The 18,128-nt window shown below is 43.6% G+C and overlaps 2 protein-coding genes and 1 pseudogene across 2 annotated transcripts; all 3 read left to right on the forward strand.

Annotated features, from left to right (window-relative positions):
- Window positions 1-792: 792 nt before the first annotated feature.
- On the forward strand, window positions 793-1,757 carry LOC115644146 (annotated as a pseudogene).
- A 5,007-nt stretch (window positions 1,758-6,764) lies between these two features.
- LOC115644152 (olfactory receptor 10A7-like) lies at window positions 6,765-7,661 on the forward strand. The gene has a single exon (XM_030548269.1). It carries the CDS (start codon window positions 6,765-6,767, stop codon window positions 7,659-7,661), a length of 897 nt encoding a protein of 298 aa, XP_030404129.1.
- Window positions 7,662-14,442: 6,781 nt separating this feature from the next.
- On the forward strand, window positions 14,443-15,535 carry LOC115644156 (olfactory receptor 5V1-like). The gene has a single exon (XM_030548272.1). The coding sequence runs from the start codon at window positions 14,606-14,608 to the stop codon at window positions 15,533-15,535; it is 930 nt and encodes a 309-aa protein (XP_030404132.1). The 5' UTR covers window positions 14,443-14,605.
- Window positions 15,536-18,128: the final 2,593 nt, after the last annotated feature.

Below are 18,128 nucleotides of genomic sequence, written 5' to 3' on the forward strand. Positions count from 1 at the left end.
TTTATTTTAATTTTACTTCTCCTTTCTTTTAGACTCAGAGACTTAAGGTCAGAAGGGACCGTTATGGTCATCTAGTCTGACCTCCTGCACAATGCAAGGCACAGAATCTCACCCACTCACTCTTATTACTTTTTTTTTCTTTCCTTATTTTTAAAGCTAGTCCAAATATTTCTATCAAAACTGTTTTTGAAAAAAAAAGAAATGGGTTTTCAATTAAACTAAAACCTTTGTGGTAAGTGTCTGCTTTCTGTGGACAATTTTTGACTTTTCATTAAGAAAATAAAAACCAGAAATTTTGAAGAGCTTTCAGAAGATAACTTTTCTTTTTTCTTCCCCTCTCTCCCCCACACCCAAAAAAAGTAAAAAATTTGCCCAGGGAAACAATTCCACCCCGCTCTGCTCTTCTTTATTTTGGGGGCTTTTCTCTCCTCCACTTTTCTTTCCTCTTCTGTTTGCCATTTGTTTCCTCTTCACATTGTCTTCCCTTCCTTTCTCACATTGACTTGTTGTTCTTCCTATCCCACCCATTGCCCACAGGGTAAATTTTTATTTGATGTATTGTTCTTTTGTCTTCTTCACTTTTCTTATTTCACCCTTGTTTTCCTCCTCTACAGTTTATCATTTTTTCCTCCTTATCTCTCTTCCTTTTCCTTTTATGTTCTCTTCCGATCTTTTCTTTCCTCTTCTCTACTATTCTGTTTTTCTACTTTTCTTTTCTCCTGTTCATCTGACACATTATTCCCTATTCCCCCCATCCTCCCTCTACCCCTCACAGATAGATCCAGTGTAGACATGCGGAACCAAATCACCGTGACCGAATTCACCCTCATTGGCTTCCTCTACCCCTACCATCTGGAATGCCTCATTGCTATTGGCTTCCTGGCCTCTTACTTGCTGATCTTGTCTGCCAATATCATGATCATCGCCATCATCCTCTTAGACCGTCACCTCCACAGCCCTGTGCACTTCTTCCTCTGGAACCTCTCCTGTTTGGCGATCCTTATTACATCTTCTGTCCTACCCAAGGTGATTTCCAGCTTTCTGACAGTGACAGGTCCATCTCCTACCTGGCTTGTATCACTCAGAGCTACTTCTACTTCCTTCTGGGCAACGGTGAGTTTGTCCTGCTGGCTGTTATGTCCTATGACCGCTATGTGGCCATCTGCAATCCACTGCGGTACACCATGGTCATGAATGCTCAGCTCTGCTTCCAGCTCATGGTGGGGTCTTAGGCAACGGGGTTCCTGGCTGCCATCATCCCCACCATCCCGGTCATCACCCTGCCCTTCTGCAATGCCAACCAGATTGACCACTTCTTCTGCGACGGCTTGGCCTTGGTCAAGCTGTCCTGTGTGGACACGAGCTTTGTGGAGCTGCTGAGTTTCATGACCTCCTCCGCCATCCTGCTGGGCTCCTTGATTCTGACGATGGTGTCCTACACTTATATTGTTGCCACCATCTTCAGGATAACATCCCACTTAGGACACAACAAGGCTTTCTCCACCTGCTCCTCCCACGTCATCAACTTCATCATGGACTATGGGCCATGGGCAGCTGCATCTTCATGTATGTCCGGCCTTCAGGCAGCGACATCTCACTCAACAAGCTGGTGGCCCTGCTCAACACAGTGGTGACCCTTCTCATGAGCCCCTTCATCTTCAGCATGAGAAACCAGCAGATGAAACATTCCTTGAGGGCAGCCTTGAAGAGAAACATGAACTTCTCAAGGAAGCATATTAACTTCTGAATGGGTTTTGTGAGGGGAAAGGAGGGAAAATTAAACAAGAATAATAGTTATAGTACTCTTCTAAGTTATAGTACTCTCCTAGGAAGTGTTAGTTCCCTGTTCAAATCCCTTTTCTCCTAAGGCAGAGGGGGAAATTGAAGCTGGATCTTTCGCCTCCTAGTTGAGTACCCAAATGGCTGAGCTAAGAGTGATGAATGAGGCATCCTTCTCACTCCCCAGGCCTCTTGTGAAAAACACCTTTGGTGCCTTACCCCAAGAAAGTGTTCACAGCTGACAGATAGGCACCTCCCTGGAATCTCCCGTTGGCTAGCCTAGATGAGGAACCCCTGAGCATGCTGGCTTTTGTCAATCCCATTTTTAGGTGCCTACCTTTCCCCTTTCATTGTATAGGGAGTCGGGTGGATAAACTGAGTCTTTGTGAATTCCTGTGAATTTCTAGGTACTAAGAGTCAGCTGCTTCAATGATCAGCACTGGAACATCTATGTCCCTTTGTGAATCTAGCCCATGTTGTCTTGGTCTGTTACTGGGGATTCTAGTTGATCCTGAAATATGAATAATAAATAGTAAAGACTATAAAATAAATGACAGTTCTGTAGGAGTGATTATGGGGTACACATATTATGCCAGTGCGATGGTGCAATCATGGTGAAATGAACTGTGCATCATTATCTCTCTCAAGCTAACTCATCAAAATATGCAACAAAGAGTCCTGTGGCACCTTATAGACTAACAGACCTATTGGAGCATACGCTTTCACGGGTGAAAACTCACTTTGTTAGATGCATGTGAGTATTCACCCATTAAAGCTTATGCTCCAATACGTCTGTTAATCTATAAAATGCCACAGAACTCTTTGTTGCTTTTTACAGATCCAGACTAACGTGGCTACCTCTCTGATACTTGTCATTGAAATAAATGACTCATCTATTTAACTATTGACTCTATCTATTCAGGTGGTGATTTTCAAAATAGATTGGAGATGCAAAAGTTGTCAATACTTGACTGACTAGAGGTCAGGATTCTGACCTAGATACCTTCTCGGTTTGGTCTGGGGTTTGAGGGCCCCACTAACCACAAGGCCCCACCAATTGGCTAACGCTCCCATGGGACTTGCATGGAGCCCTAGATTGAGAGCAACAGACAGATGGGAGTGTGGGCAGGATGCAGAAGGTCTCATGGGGGCTGGAGATAAAACCAAACACTCATAACTCATGCCTTGGGAAGTGTGGTTTCAGAAGATATTGACAATTGTGATTTCTGGATTTCAGTGCTGATTGGTCAAAGGGAGAGGAGGAACTACCACCAAAAGTTCCTGCCTGTGCCCCAGAGCAGGTGCTCATTGGATGCAGGACCTACATCATGCCCCCCTTAGCACTGCCCCGATCAAGTCTCTTAGCACTGCCCCCTGACCAACCAGCACTGAGGGGCGAGAACCAAATTTGACATCTAGAGTGTGAAAAGTTTGACGGGATGGGTGTGAAGAAATTTGTCAAGGTGTACAAGATGTGTATTCCATAACTACATTGACAGCCCACTTGGAATTTCACAAAATTCTAATTGAGGAAGCTCCCAAATGCCATTCAAAGTCAATAGGAATTGGATGATTGTGAGTCTTCGCCTTCATGTTTTAATGGAATCATGTCCCAGAATAAGAATCCCTTTCCTTAGTCCTTCCCAGTCTGTTGAAAACTGAGACTTTCTTCAGGGGAATGAAACCAGTTACAGACTCTGCCCACCAGTCTATGGTCATTCGGTCATTTTTGTAGACTTTTATGATATGGCTAAAATATTAAAGGCTGAGACTGTTAGTCACCCAACTCCCCTTGGTTTTGAATTGCATTTTGGAGCCTAAATCCACTAGGATCCTTTGAAAATCCAAGTCTACACCCATGTAGGGAGTGATATCCATGCTCAGATGATCCAAACAGGACAGGGTATCTATTGATCTGCCCATAATAAGGGTATAATTGAAAATTTGGTCCCTTCTCTGAAGAGCTTTCAATTAAAGAAGACAGTTGGCCTCCACAGGAAGGAGGAGAGAGATTATGACATACATACATACTCAGATCCAGCTCCCTGATGTGCTCTGTTCTCTAAAAATCTTGACTCCCGTCTGCCCCCAAGCCACCCACCCAACACACTTTTATTGCTACACTCACTCCTGTCCCAGAGCTAGGAACTGAACCCAGAAAAGCTGATGCTCAGCTACCTCCTATAAACAGTCAATCTTCTTGGAACAGACTTCTCTCAGGTCATTGGAGAAGTGTCCTTACTATGTTATTCACAAACATATTTACAAATCAGAGGTTTAATTATTCATATACCACCTCTTCTTAATAATCATGATTGGCGAAAATCATGGTCAAGAAAAGATTGTCTCTAAAGGCTGAGACTGTTGCCATCAGTGACATAATTTTGTCCATTTCAAAGATCTGACGTCTAAGAGGAAGGTGAGGAAAAAACTTATAAAAAAAGGCAATAATGCAACTCTACACACAAGGACAGAGTTCCTCCAGTGACCCATCAAACATCTCAGGCTATGGCTGAAGTACTGACAGTTCCAGCACACTGTCCCACTAACATGCTTCAGCCCTGCCTTGGGGAGCCTGCATCCATGTGTCGCAGGCTAGTTCATTGTCCATGATACTTCCATGTCAAATACACTCAAGGCCTGTGCACCACTCAAGGCCTTTGCAGGTTTAGGCCAGGATTTTTAAAGGAGTGTAAGGGAGATGATTGTCCGGTTTACGCTGAAAGTTACCCTCAATTGGAATGACACTAGAGTGAATTTCACCACTAGCCCTTGGCTACTGAGATGAACTTAACAAGAAGTTTGCAAATTATTTCCAAGGCTGTTAGTGAATACATTTTAGACATGGAAACTTGTCTGCTGGGAACTGGTTTGAGAACCACTGCATACATTTCACATGAGACAACAAGCAGCCATCATGTGGTAACAAATTGGAGTCATGTCTGCCAGGGGATAGATCTGAACTGGAGATTTAGAAATTAATAGTGGGAAGAGCTGATATCCCTGGAGGATGCTGTACTTGGCTTTCTGTAGATCTATCACAGCATGGGAACAGCACTGTGAATTTCTCTACACACACTCTTGACCAGTGTGCCTCAGCTCTGACTTTAAGAAGTCACACTAGGGTTAAGAGGGGAGTTAATAACTACTCATGGTCCAGTGAGTTCTCAGTTCCATCCTGAGAATGCCAACAGGGGGAGGGGCAATTTGTTCCCAGTTGGATGTTGAGATCATGATGAAGTGAACACCATATCTCCTTAAAGTCTAGTCAGATCTCACACCAGTTCCACCAAGATCTATGCTGTTGAGATCACTGGCAATTAGTGCTTAAAGCTTTTGGCCTACCTATCAGTTATATTTGTTCTTGACATTTCTAGATACAATTTATACATCCTTGTTACATGTCCTTCAGAAGCCTGTTCCTGAGAAGCTTATATAAATTGTCTAGGGTCTAAGGTGTCAGACCCTTATTGCAACAAACACATCTTAATCATGATAAAGAATATGTCTACTGTAAATGCTTGGAGAACTGAGAGTAAACCAATATTCTGACCTTGATCAACAAGAACAGTTGACATTGCAATTTGGACTGGACCATCTCTGAATTTAATGGTAGTTTCTTTACTGCTGAGTTGATTTAATTGATCAAAGTGCTTACAAACAGAATACAATTAAAAATTCTCTCAGGCACCCATAGTCAGTAGAACCCTGGGGATTTTATCCCAGTAGTCACTGAACAGTACAAAAAGGATTGATGTCTGAGATTCACTAGCAGAGAAGCTTCTCGGTCAAGATAAGTCACTTTCAGAAATGCTGGAACTGCTTAGAAGTGGGAAGGTTTGACTGCTCAGAGTAAAGTATTTGTGGGATAGTCTGAGGCATTTTCCTTCTTTACTATTATGACCCCAAGTTCATTTTATGGAGCCATCAACACCTAAATTATCTCCAGAATTGAAGGAAAAATAGACAATCTCTTTCACTCTCTCTCTCTCTCTCTTTCTCTCATCTAATCACTCAGTCTAATTTACTCTTATGTATCTAATCTACAGAATTGTTCTTAATTTTGTTCTTTCTGTCTTTTCAAAGGTATTATGCAAAATGTCTTTCTATCAAGGTAACTAATAGTAATGAATGATTCATCTATCTGCCTATCGACTCTATCTATTTGCAATGTCATTTTCAATGACACCTAAAATATATTCATCTACAGGATTCTCTCTCATCTCACCCAGATTTGAGAGTCCCACAGACACACAGGAGAATCTTATCTGTGAAGAAGAACAGAAATTGGTCCAGCTGTGTTCCAGTAACAGAGAGAGGTAAATCTAACCACATTTGCTGGCAGAGAAGTATAAGATTAAATGAGACCAGCCATGTGTCTGGGCTGTTTGTTATTGGTTTGTCTAGTGTTTATTCTCTCAACACTCTGGTATCTCATTCTCATTAATGGGATGGCACTGTGTGAGGTAGGGAAGTGGGAACATATGTGGAGGTGCTCTTTAATAATCATTCATAGGGCTGCATGTGTGTCACAATGGGAAAGAAGTCACAGACACTGTGATTTTCCCATTTGTTCATGACTTTTTGTGTGTGTCCATGACTCACTCTGCAGTGGTGGCTCCTGCAGTGCCTGTCCTGCGGGGCTGTACCCAGCCCCCCACTCCAGGCATTGTGACCAAGTGCACTGGGTCGCAGCGCAGCTCAGGTATGGCCTAACTGCCCCTCTGGAGTGGACACAGCAGCTACCAATGTCCGTTCCTGAGGTGAGTATGGGACAGGGTGTCAGAATGGCCAGCTAGAGATGAGTAAGATCCAAGGGATAGAAGACCTGAGCTGTGTGAACACAGAGAGATGAGAAAGGGGACAGGGTGAAGCTGATTATGTAACTGTTATTCTATCTAATCTATCTTTCTATCTATTATGAGATCCCATGGAAACCCCTGAAAGGGATCTAAATACCTATGTGGTCTCAACAGGACCGAGCTATGGAGGAAAACCTAATAGCAGTGACAGAGTTTATCCTTCTGGGCTTCTCAGACCTCCAGCATCTGCAGCCCCTTCTTTTTGTCCTCATCTTACTCATCTACCTCTTCCCACTGATAGGAAATGGCCTCATCATTGCTGTCACGGTTGCTGACCTGGCCCTCCACACCCCCATGTATTTCTTCCTCAGGAACTTGTCAGTCTTGGGGATCTGCTACACTTCAGTGATCATCCCTAAGACATTGACCAACCTCCTGTCAGAGAAGCAGGCTATTTCTTCCCTGGGCTGTGCAGTCCAGATGTACTTCTACATTTTCTTTGGCAGCACAGAGTGTGGCCTGCTGACTGTTATGTTCTATGACCGGTACATTGTCATATGCAACCCCATGCGTTACTCACTCATCATGAGCAGAAAGGTCACCCTAAGCTTGGCAGCTATGGTGTGGATCGTGGGCAAGTTGGTGGCATGTGAGCAAACAACAGCCATATTAATGTTACCCTTCCATGGGCCGAATAAAATCAACCACTTCTTCTGTGACATCCTCCCAGTGCTTAGGCTGATGAGCACGGACACATCGCTCATCAATGCTATTATTTCCTTTCTCACTATGGTGTTAACAATAGTCCCCTTAATCTTAATCATCACCTCCTATGCAAGCATCATCTGCACCATTCTGAAGATGCACTCAGGAGAGGGGAGACACAAAGCTTTCTCCGCTTGCTCCTCACACTTAATCACACTCATCTTCTACTGCAGCGGCTTTATCACCTACATGTGGCCCAGTTCCAATGTCTCTGTCGACACCGATCGAGCCCTCGCCCTGTTGTACGCGGTCATTATTCAAACATTCAACTCAATCATATACAGTCTGAGGAACAAGAAGTCAAGGAGGCTCTGAGGAAATACTTGACCAAGAGTAACTTCTTTGTTTCCATAAACACAGTTGTTTTTTTCTGATCATTGAGCCCCACTGAAGTGTCTGAACTTGGGAGGTGTCACAAAGTCAGAAAATGTCTGTATTATTGCTTAACAATATGATGTATAATTTGGTTTCCCTTTTTAGTTCTATATTGGCAGTTGACTCCGGGGGGGATAGCTCAGTGGTCTGAGCATAAGCTTGCTAAACTCACAGTTGTGAGTTCAATCCTTGAGCGTGGCATTCAGGGATCTGGGGCAAAATTCTGTCTGGGGATTGATCTTGGTTTAAGCAGAAGGGTGGACTAGATGACCTTCTGAGGTCTCTTCTGACTCTGTGATTCTATGACTGTGTAATGTTAAAGCAAAGGAGGTTGTAACGTGTGTTGTTAATGAATCCATGATGGGTCATTCAGCCTCTGAGGTACCCACTTCAAAGGGTTAAGACAACAATGGGCTGGGTCATCAACTGGGGGAAGAACCAACTTGGCTAGCACCATCCATGTTAGGAGGTTTTACTCTTCCTAAGGCTAGGGCTGAGATCAAAAGACCCTGAAGGGTTAAAAAGGAAGTGGTTGGCTCTGCTGGAACATGACAAAAAGACCCAGAGCCAACAGGGTGAAGAAAAACAAACAGACAGAGTGAGAGGCAGGAACTGCAGTGATCAAGCTGTAACTTGGTGTCCAGAAAGAACAGGAGACACCAAGGGGCTAGAAGGGAATGTCAAACATAAGAAAGACAATGGGTCCTGTAGGTCTTTTTGTTATTTAAAAAATCTGCCTTCTCTAAGCACTGTGCATGTTTTGGACAAATACTCCTGTTCCTGTGTCTCTGCAAATTATTCTTGACCACAGGGTCCCAACAGGGAACTTTGGCATAGTCCAAGAACATCTGGACCTGAGAGGTAATGGGTTTGGCACCCATGAAGGGGGAAACTGGCAACCCCATTGGAGTGTGGCTGGATTTCTGGATCCCACTCCAGAAAGAAGTAGAGGCATGAGCTGGCCACCTGGAAGGGGTTCACTCCTGGGGCTGGAGAAGGGTCTCAGAAAGGGGCAGCTTACTCAGGAGGCATCCAGAAGGGCAGGTCACATTTAAAGTCTGGTCTGTATTTTATTACTTCCACGTTTTAGGAAAGATGTGGACAAATTGGAGAGAGTCTGGAGCAGGGCCACCCAGAGGTTTCAAGGGGCCTGGGGAAAAGCAATTTCAGGAGCCCCTTCCATAAAAAAGGTTGCAATAGTATAGAATATTATATTCTACTGGGGGCCCCTATGGGGCCCGGGGCCTGGGGCAAATTTCCCCACTTGCCTCCCGAGCAGCTGTGGTCTGGAGGAGAGCAACAAAAATGATCAAAGGGTTCAAAAACCTGACAGGAAGAAAGGTTAAAAAAACTGGGCCTGTTTAGTCTTAAAAAAAGAAGGCTGAGGTGGGACCTGGCAACAATCTTCAAGTATGTTAAGGGCTGATATAAACAGGACGGTAATAAATTGTTCTCCCTGTCCATTGAAGATAAAACAAGAAGCAATGGGATTAATCTGTAGCAGGGGAGATGTAGGTAATAGATTAGGAAAATCTTTCTAACTAGAAGGGCAGTTAAATTCGGGACCAGGCTTCCAAGGGAGGTTGTGGAATCCCCATCATTGGAGGTTTTTCAGAAGTTGGACAACACCTAGCAGGGCTGCTCCAGGTTTACTTGTTCCTGTCTTAGCACAGAGGGCTGGACTTGATGACCTCTTGAGGTCCCTCTCAGCCCTACATTTCTATGAATGTCTGACAGCTACAACTGCCTAAATGACTTCTAATCTCCTACCAACAGCATTTTCTGTTAAAAAAACAAACAAAAATAAATAAAAACATCTGGGAAATTCACTCACAAAGAATTTGTGAACGCAGAGTTAGGTTTGTATAGGGCTGGTGACATAGCATGCCTGTGTACTTTAGCAATTTTGTGATTGTCACCTTCATTGAGACCTTTGTTTTCCATTGTAACTTCCTTGTTGGTTTACAACATCCAGATGCTAGTGAAAAAGTGGCCCATCCTGACAGCATCAGACTTTCTGAGCACTGCTGCCCCTGCTAGAATGCAGGATGCGTTGGAAATCACTCACAGTTAGAGATCCGTCACTGGCCATCAATGCATACTGATTCTCCTGTCCTGGAACAATGGGTTTTCTGCTGGCAGGGCCACAGACTTTGACTGACTCGCTACACAGAAGCAAACAGGGATAGGATTTGGAGATGGGAAATTCCCTAAGCGAAAGCACCTGGAAACAGGGCGTGGTTTTGAGACTCAGCATCACCTAAGGATGCTGACCAGAACCAGGGGTGGTGAGATCAGACTGAGAGGGGTGCCTTGAGGATGCTGTTCTTCTAAGTTCTGTACCTCTGGCGTGGTGCTGTAAAATGTTTGTGTCTCTTGCTTTCCTGCTGCATTGTCCCTGAAGGATTTGTCTGGGCTCCCACTGCCAGGTGAGGGTGATGGGTATAACCAATTGGTGGATGGGAGAAATGAGTCAGTTGTTTTGTGGTCAAAGACAGGTGAACTGCAGACTCCCACTGCCTAAGAAGGGTGTCATGCAGGGGGTCCTCACCTGGCAATATGCCTAAAAGAGACCCAGAGCTAGAGATAGTGACCAGTCACTATCTAGAAAAAGAGGGGTTAGAATCACATGGGAACCATAGTCTGGATCTGAGTACAACAGACTGATACCTGACAAGGGGGAGAGCAGAGCCAGGTTGTAACAGCACCCATTGAAATAAATGAGTCAGTTTCCATTTCCAAGCTATTGTTTCAGGCTCTCTGCATACTCAGACATTGCCACGGGGGTTCACTCAGGTCATATTTGCTAGGTTTTCATTGCAACCACACCCTCTAAAGACTTAGGGTTAGAGTCACAAGGGAGATTTAGGTGCCTTACTGCCTAACTTAGATTCCTAAGGCCAATATTTAGACACTATTAACAGTTATGAAACCTCTGCTACTTTGCCCTTTAGTTGCCTAATGTCCTCTGGTGCCTAAATTTCCACCAGTAAAGTCCCAGAGGTGCCTATATTTTTGCCAGTGGGCTTGTGGGAAGCCGTCAAATTACTGACACCATTGAGCAGCTCAGCCCTGACTCATGCCAACTCCCCAGTGGCATTTACAAACTTGGTGCTCCCTCACGTATCTCACTTGTGGGGGTCTAATCTGGTAGGTGTGCTCAGAGGTGTCTCTCAATCTCCTCTGTTGAAGCTGTTCTACTTCCCCATTAGCCACTGGGGGAGTAGTAGCCTGGATTTTGAGGCACTCCAGAAGGGGAATGGAACTTCTTAGTGGCCCAGCAAGAGAGCTGGGGCCTGAAGCAACCAGAGAGGGCAAGGACATTGCCTCCTGTGGAAAACCCCTGGGAGTACGGCTCAACACCAAGGCCAAGACCATTGATAGATTACAGGATTTATTAAGGACCTGAACCCAACGAGGGCTACAGGGAGAGAAAGTGCAAGCCTGCACACACTCAACCAAAGGCCCTCACTAGAGGTGAGAACCCCAGCCCCATTACACCCTTGTTTTCAGTTGCTTATAATTTTGCCAAATTCTTTCTGCTATCATGGCTAAATTCAATTTGGGTGTGTTACTCCCTTCCTGCAGGTTCAAGGCAAAACTAAATTCTCTAGGCTCCAATTCACCCCTAATTAAAAATTTTGTAAAGCAGCTCACACTATTATATCTACATGTTATAATTTAGTCACACATCACAAGGTACAAATAAGTCCTATTGACACCCTAAAGCATATGAGGTTCTTCCTGAAAGAGAGACGGGGTCAATTTGAAATGGAGAAAGGTGGTGGTATGCTACTGAAACTTGATCAGCTGTGGAGGTGACTTGAATTCATAGACTTCTTGGTCCTCAGATTTCCAGAGCAGTCTAGGATAGACTGGAGGACAAAGTTAATAATGTGTGGATCTTATGGCAATAGGGCATTCTCTAGTTCTCTGCTAAGGCAAATGGAGTCTGGTGTCTTCGCTCACACCACACCCATATCCCAGTCTCCAGCTAAAATACCATACTCTATCCCAAATCCAGTAAGCGCTTTAAGTTTCTGCTGTCAAATGGTCAAAATAGAATTTTTTGCTCAAATAATGATTTGTAGCTGGGATTTTCAAAGGACTCCAGGGAGTTAGGCACCCAGCTTCCATTGGACATAGTGCAAAGCTAACTGGGTTCCTAAATCCCTTGGGCCTCTTTGAAAATCCCAGTCTCCGTCCTTATCATTAGGTAAACCAAGTTTGAAAATCTGGTCCAATATGTCATCAGTAGGTTTCAGAGTCACCACCCTATCTGAGAAGTAATGGAACCAAAATTCATCCCTGGCATAAATCCATTGATTTAAATGATGTTAGAACAGATATTTTAGTCTGGGTATTCCTAAAGACCCCTGTGAATTATAGATGCTCAAGACCTCTTTCCATTCACAGCCCTATAGGGTCATTTATCAGGGTCATATATGGAGAGTTTATTTTCCATCCATAGGGCTTAGATGCTTAATTCTGCAGAAATTGTCAAAAGACACCAGAAAAGTGGCTGTGATCTATGCTCCACTCCAAAGAGCCACAATCTGCCTTTGGATATCAGTGGGTATAGACGTACATCAAAATGAACACTACTATTTCCAAATACAATTTACATCACCACTACACAGTACAGTTACAAGTATTTCACCAGAGAACAAACTGACAATATCTCCCTCCCATTCCCCCTCCTCCCCACTGTAATTCCACCCAAAGCAGCTTCATCTTTGAACACAAATGCTCTAGAGATGTGTTCTCAAGTGTCCTTTTCAAGAATATATATTTAAGTTCTCCTTCAAGGTCTCCATTGTTAGTAATGCAGAGCCAGCATCATTTGTTTATTTGAACAGGTAGGTGAGAAGCATTTCACATATTACTATAGCTATTATAATGATTGTGAATGTTTATTCTTTCATGGATGTTTTGAATCTCCATCTATCTAGTCTATTTCACCATTTCTTGCTTTAGTGAGTTATATGAAACTTTCTGGTGCTATGGGGTACACAATTTCACTCTTCTGTAGTGTCTGAAGGGCACAGACATTTTCAGTATAAACACTTTATTTATGCTCTGTTTTTGTTTCTGAGTGTACAGCTAATTTGCAAACATGAGAGAGTATAATCTTTCTGATTTAGGTAAGGAGAAAACTAATGTATCCTGATATCAGTTGGACTTTGGCACTTTGTATGCTGAAAATTTGGAAACATAAAATAGATCAAAATAAAACATAGGGTAATTCTATATATTACCACTATCTTTTACTAATGCTTTTAATAAAGCATTCATAATCGTCATCTTCACCATCACCATCATCTCTGTCTCACAGTCAATATCGAATCTATCAGAATCAGGTGGGTAGCAAGCGCTTGTCATAATATTATTTTCCCTTTTCTTTTTGTGTGTGTTTCTTTCTGTCTCTATCTGTCCGACCATTTGTCTCTCTGTTGGAATGCTCAAAACTTTCCAGTGTTGTGGAGGCAGAATATGGCTTTTCTGTAAAGCCTTGTATTAATCTTCCACGCCACTGAGGGGCATGTAGATTTCATATATGCAATCATGAGAAACTGCAATTTATGTCATTTAGCTAAACTGAAAACAAATGGATCACAATACCAAGAGGACTGCCATACTTTGCATGGTGGAAATATCAAGAAGTTAAAGAAAGAATAAAATGATTGCTTATTTTGTATATCTTATTAATTAAAAATAAGTTATACTCCTCATCATTCTATCTCACCAAATTATTCACTCTTCATCTACATGCATCTCTCTCCTTCTTAATCTGAGTTAATTGAAATTTACAGTTGTTGTGAAGGGTAGAATCTAGCTCTTTAGTAGAAAGACATTGTAACCTACTATGTCTTTGACAGGTACATACATTTCATACTTATCCTTTTATCCTTTTTTAAAATGTTTATTTTGAATGAAATCTGGAAACGTATAGCAGCTAAAGAAATGAAGATTAGATTGTTTTTATATTTTACTAGCTAGTGGTAATAATCTTTCTCTCCACTGTCACTGTTTTCACAGTACCATGCCTCTGACTGTAGTACTAGAGTTACAGTTCATGAAGATTAAAATCCTTTATTTATCACTTGAATATGTGTGATATGGTCCATGGAAGGACAAACTTTCTCCAATGCATAAGCACTAGTCCTGGCTAAGGGAAAGACTGGTATCTAAGAGTTAAAGCAAAGATGGTGAATCAGGAGCTTTCCTATGTCCCCTTCAGGTACTCGTAAAGGCGTGTGACCTACCAGTAAGGGAAGGATTCTTGAGTTCTCTCCCAAGCTCAGAAAGGGAGTGAGCTCTGCTGTTTAGTGATCTGGGAGACTCAGAATCAGGACTTCTGGTTTCTATTCTCAACTATGAGAGGTGAGTATGGTCTAGTGGTTAGAGAAACAAAGGTTGGGAGCCAGCACTCCTGGTTTCTAATCCAAGTTTTGGCAGGTGAGTGGGGTCTAGTGGATTAGCACAGGGGGCTTGGAGACAGGTCTCATGGATTGTATTGCAGGCTCTGGGAGGGAGTGTATTGTAGTGGTTAGAGCAGTGAGGTCTAGGAGCCATGAGCATTCTTCAGTCCTGGGAATGGGGCATGCTCTAGCACTGACATTACTGGGGTCTAATACAAGCTCTAGAAGACAAGCAGGTTCTAGGGTTCAGATCAGGATCAGGGAATCAGGATGTCTAGCCTCCATTCCTGGATCTGAGAGGGAAATGGGATCTAATGGTTAGAGAGGATTAGTAGGAAGAAATTCTAGATTCCTGGTTCTGCCAGTGACCAAACTGAAATATGCAAATTCTTGTATGATAACTCCTTTTCCCTTCTTTATAGACCATTCTCCTCTCTGCTGCAGCCAGGTGAAGATGTGGTCATGGAGAATCAAACCACACCAACTGAATTCATCCTTCTTGGATTTCATAATATTCAGGGGTTACATTTCCTACTGTCTTGGGTTATCTCCATCATCTACATCTTCACCATCTTGGGGAACATGCTCATCATCTTCCTCTCCTTGGTGGAACCATGTCTCCAAACCCCAATGTACTTCTTCCTGGGAAACCTCTCCCTCCTAGATGTCTGCCTGACCACCACCACTGTCCCCCAGATGCTGGTGCACCTCGTCTCAGGCAGGAGCAGTATCTCCTATGCAAGGTGTGCAACACAACTCTACTTCTTCCTCTTTTTTGTGGGTGCTGAGTGCATGTTGCTGGCCACCATGGCGTACGACCGCTACATGGCCATATGCAAACCCCTGCGCTACACGCTGCTCATGAACAGGAAGTTTTGTGTTCTGCTGATGTCAGTCTCCTGGCTTAGTGGTGCACTCAATGCAGCCTTGCACACATTCCTTACTATCCACCTGCCCTTCTGTGAGGCCAACAGGATCAACTACTTCTTCTGTGATATCCCACCACTGCTGGCTCTTTCCTGTGGAGACATCTCATTCAATATCACCATGATACTGGTCTCCAGCATCTTCTTGGGGTGGAGTCCCATCCTGTGCATTGGACTTTCATATGGGTACATTGTTTCAAGGATAGTGAAGATACATTCCCCTGAGGGGAGGAGTAAGGCCTTCTCCACCTGTGTGTCACATCTCACTGCAGTCCTGCTCTACTATGGAAGTAGTATCTTCACCTATGTCAGACCCCTCTCTAGCTACTCACTGGATAATGACAAGTTAATTTCTCTGCTGTACAACATCATCACCCCCATGTTAAACCCATTGATCTATACTCTGAGGAACAAGGATGTGAAGAGAGCCATGAAAAAGGTCCTAGTGAGGAAAATGTTCTTCTAAGAGAATCAAGAATGCTGGCATCGGTATCTACTTCCATGAATAGGATGTAGTAAGTTAGAACATGTGGGTTCTGGGAGTCAGGACTCCTGGGTTCTATTCTGCTTTCTGGGAAGGGAGTGGGTTTTAGTGGTTAGAGAAGGGGGACACTGGGAGTCAGGATCCTAGGTTACAATTGATGACTCTTGCAGGGGAATGGGTCTAGGGGTTGGAGCAGCAGAGTTGAAGCCTCAGGACTGTTGCAAAGAGCTTTCATATCTATGGGTGAAAGATTTTATATGGTGCTAAATGTTATTAAATGTGGAGGTTAATCACTAGGGAGGTTCGAGAAAGGATCCAACGATAGAACGTTACAATTAACCTTAATTTATAAACATAATGTTTGTTACTGTGTGGCCTTGAATGTGTTTCACATATTTATGAAAGATGTGGACAAATCGGAGAGAGTGCAGCTGAGAGTAACACAAATGATAAAAGGTTTAGCAAACCTGACCTATGTGGAAAGGTGAAAAAAGGTGGGCATGTTTAGTCTTGAGAAAAGAAGACTGACTGAGGACCTGATAACAGGCTTCAAATATGTTAATGGCTCATCTAAAGATGAGAGGGATCAATTGTTCTTCATGCCCACTGAAGGTAGGAGAAGCAGCAATGGGCTTAATCTGCAGCAAGGGAGATTTAGGTTAGCTATTAGGAGAAGCTTTCTAACTCTCAAGGGAGTTGAGCTCTGGACAGGGGAGGGTCTAGGTATTTTGCCGCCCCAAGCACGGCAGGCAGGCTGCCTTTGGTGGCTTGCCTGCAGGAGGTTCCCAGTCCCACAGATTCAGCGGCAGCCTGCGGGAGGTCTACCGAAGCTGTGGGACCAGTGGACCCTCCGCAGGCATGCCACTGAAGGCACCCTGCCTGCCGCCCTCGCGGCGACCGGCAGAGCGCCCCTCATAGCTTGCCGCCTCAAGCACGCGCTAGGCTTGCTGGTGCCTGGAGCCGCCCCTGGCTCTGGAACAGGCTTCTAAGGGAAGTTGTGGAATCCCCATCACTGGAGGTTTTTAGGAACAGGTTGGACAGACACCTATCAGGTCTGGTCTAGCTTCACTTGGTCCTGCCTCAGCACAGGGGGCTGGACTTGATGACCTCTTAAGTTCCCTTACAGCCTGACATTTCTATGATTCTATGATATACATTTGACTAAAAAAGTGAAATTTTGGGCCAGTCCTTCAACTACTTAAGCATGTGGGCTCAGATTTCCGAGGGAGCCTACGGGAGTTAGGCACCCAACTCCCATTGATTTTTCAATGAACTCCTCTATGCCTCTTTGAAAATCATGGCCATAAGTAATTGTTGGATTGATGTACATCCTCTCCCCTCCTGCCAATGCATACAAATCCCTTCACTCATGGGAGTAAGAGCCCATAGGCCTGTAAACGCCTCTGCCATGTTTCATTTGATGCTCCATCCCTTATATGGGTGCATATTAGTAGTGGGTGAATTGAACATTCCCTATTGCCTAACTCCCTCAAAGGCTGAGGCTTGGATTTTCATGGGAGCCAAAGGGATGTAGGTGTCCATCTGCCAATGAGAGTTAGCCTCCTTCAAAAAACAAAACAAAACTGCCCAACCTTTTTCTGTCTATAAAGTTATTTCATATCTTTAGATGAGAAATACTGTGGAAGGTCTGGTCTACACTGCAAAGTTTACCAAATAGCTATGTGGGCTAGGAGTGTGAAAAAAGTCACTGTCCCTCACTGACATGCTATGCCACCAAAATCCATCATGTAGAGGAACTATGCTGACAGAAGCGTGTGTCTGATGGTATAGCTTATGTCATTCAGGCAGATGGTGTAGCTATGCCACTATGGGGCTCTGCTGACACACCAATCCCAGCCAGGAGTCTGTAATAAACAAGCCCAAAGTGACCAAAAAGTTCAGTTATAGTATTTCTCATTTCCCTGTGTTTATTTCTCATTAACTTACACTAATTATGTTCATTTCTCTCTGCTTTTGTGTACTATTTAATCTTGTTATATATATTTTTTTTCTCTGCAAAATGTGTGGGGTATATTTTGTCTAAAAGGGTGTTACATAAAATAAAATTGATTTCATATTATTCTTTAGTATCTATCTAATCTATCCTATCTATGCCATCAAGAAATAAGGTGTGCATTTACCATTGGAACAACTTACCAAGGGTTGCGGTACATTCTTCATCACTGATAATTTTTAAATCAAGATGGGATTTTTTTTCCCAAAAAAGATCTCTAGAAATTATTTTGGGTAATTCTCTGGCCTGTGTTATACAGGAGGTCAGACTAGCTGATCACAATGGTCACTTCTGGCCTATGAATCTATAACTACTTATAAGACTCCCATCACCACAGTATCTGTGCATCTCACTAATAGCTCAGAGAAGGCAGTGAGGTTTGTCCATTGTACATGGGTCTATTTTTATTTGGGAGGCTTCTGGCATTCTGGGGCCCTGATCTGAGCACAGAATTTCCAGGAGTGGGGAGGGTCTCCTCAGACTCGTTCGAAGAGGGGCTACCCCATCCCTCTATAGGAGAAGAGGCCTTGGGGAAAAAAGGGGCCTACAGCTGAGCAGGTG

Source organism: Gopherus evgoodei, unplaced genomic scaffold (assembly GCF_007399415.2).
Source record: "Gopherus evgoodei ecotype Sinaloan lineage unplaced genomic scaffold, rGopEvg1_v1.p scaffold_92_arrow_ctg1, whole genome shotgun sequence".
NCBI classification, from domain to species: Eukaryota; Metazoa; Chordata; order Testudines; family Testudinidae; genus Gopherus; species Gopherus evgoodei.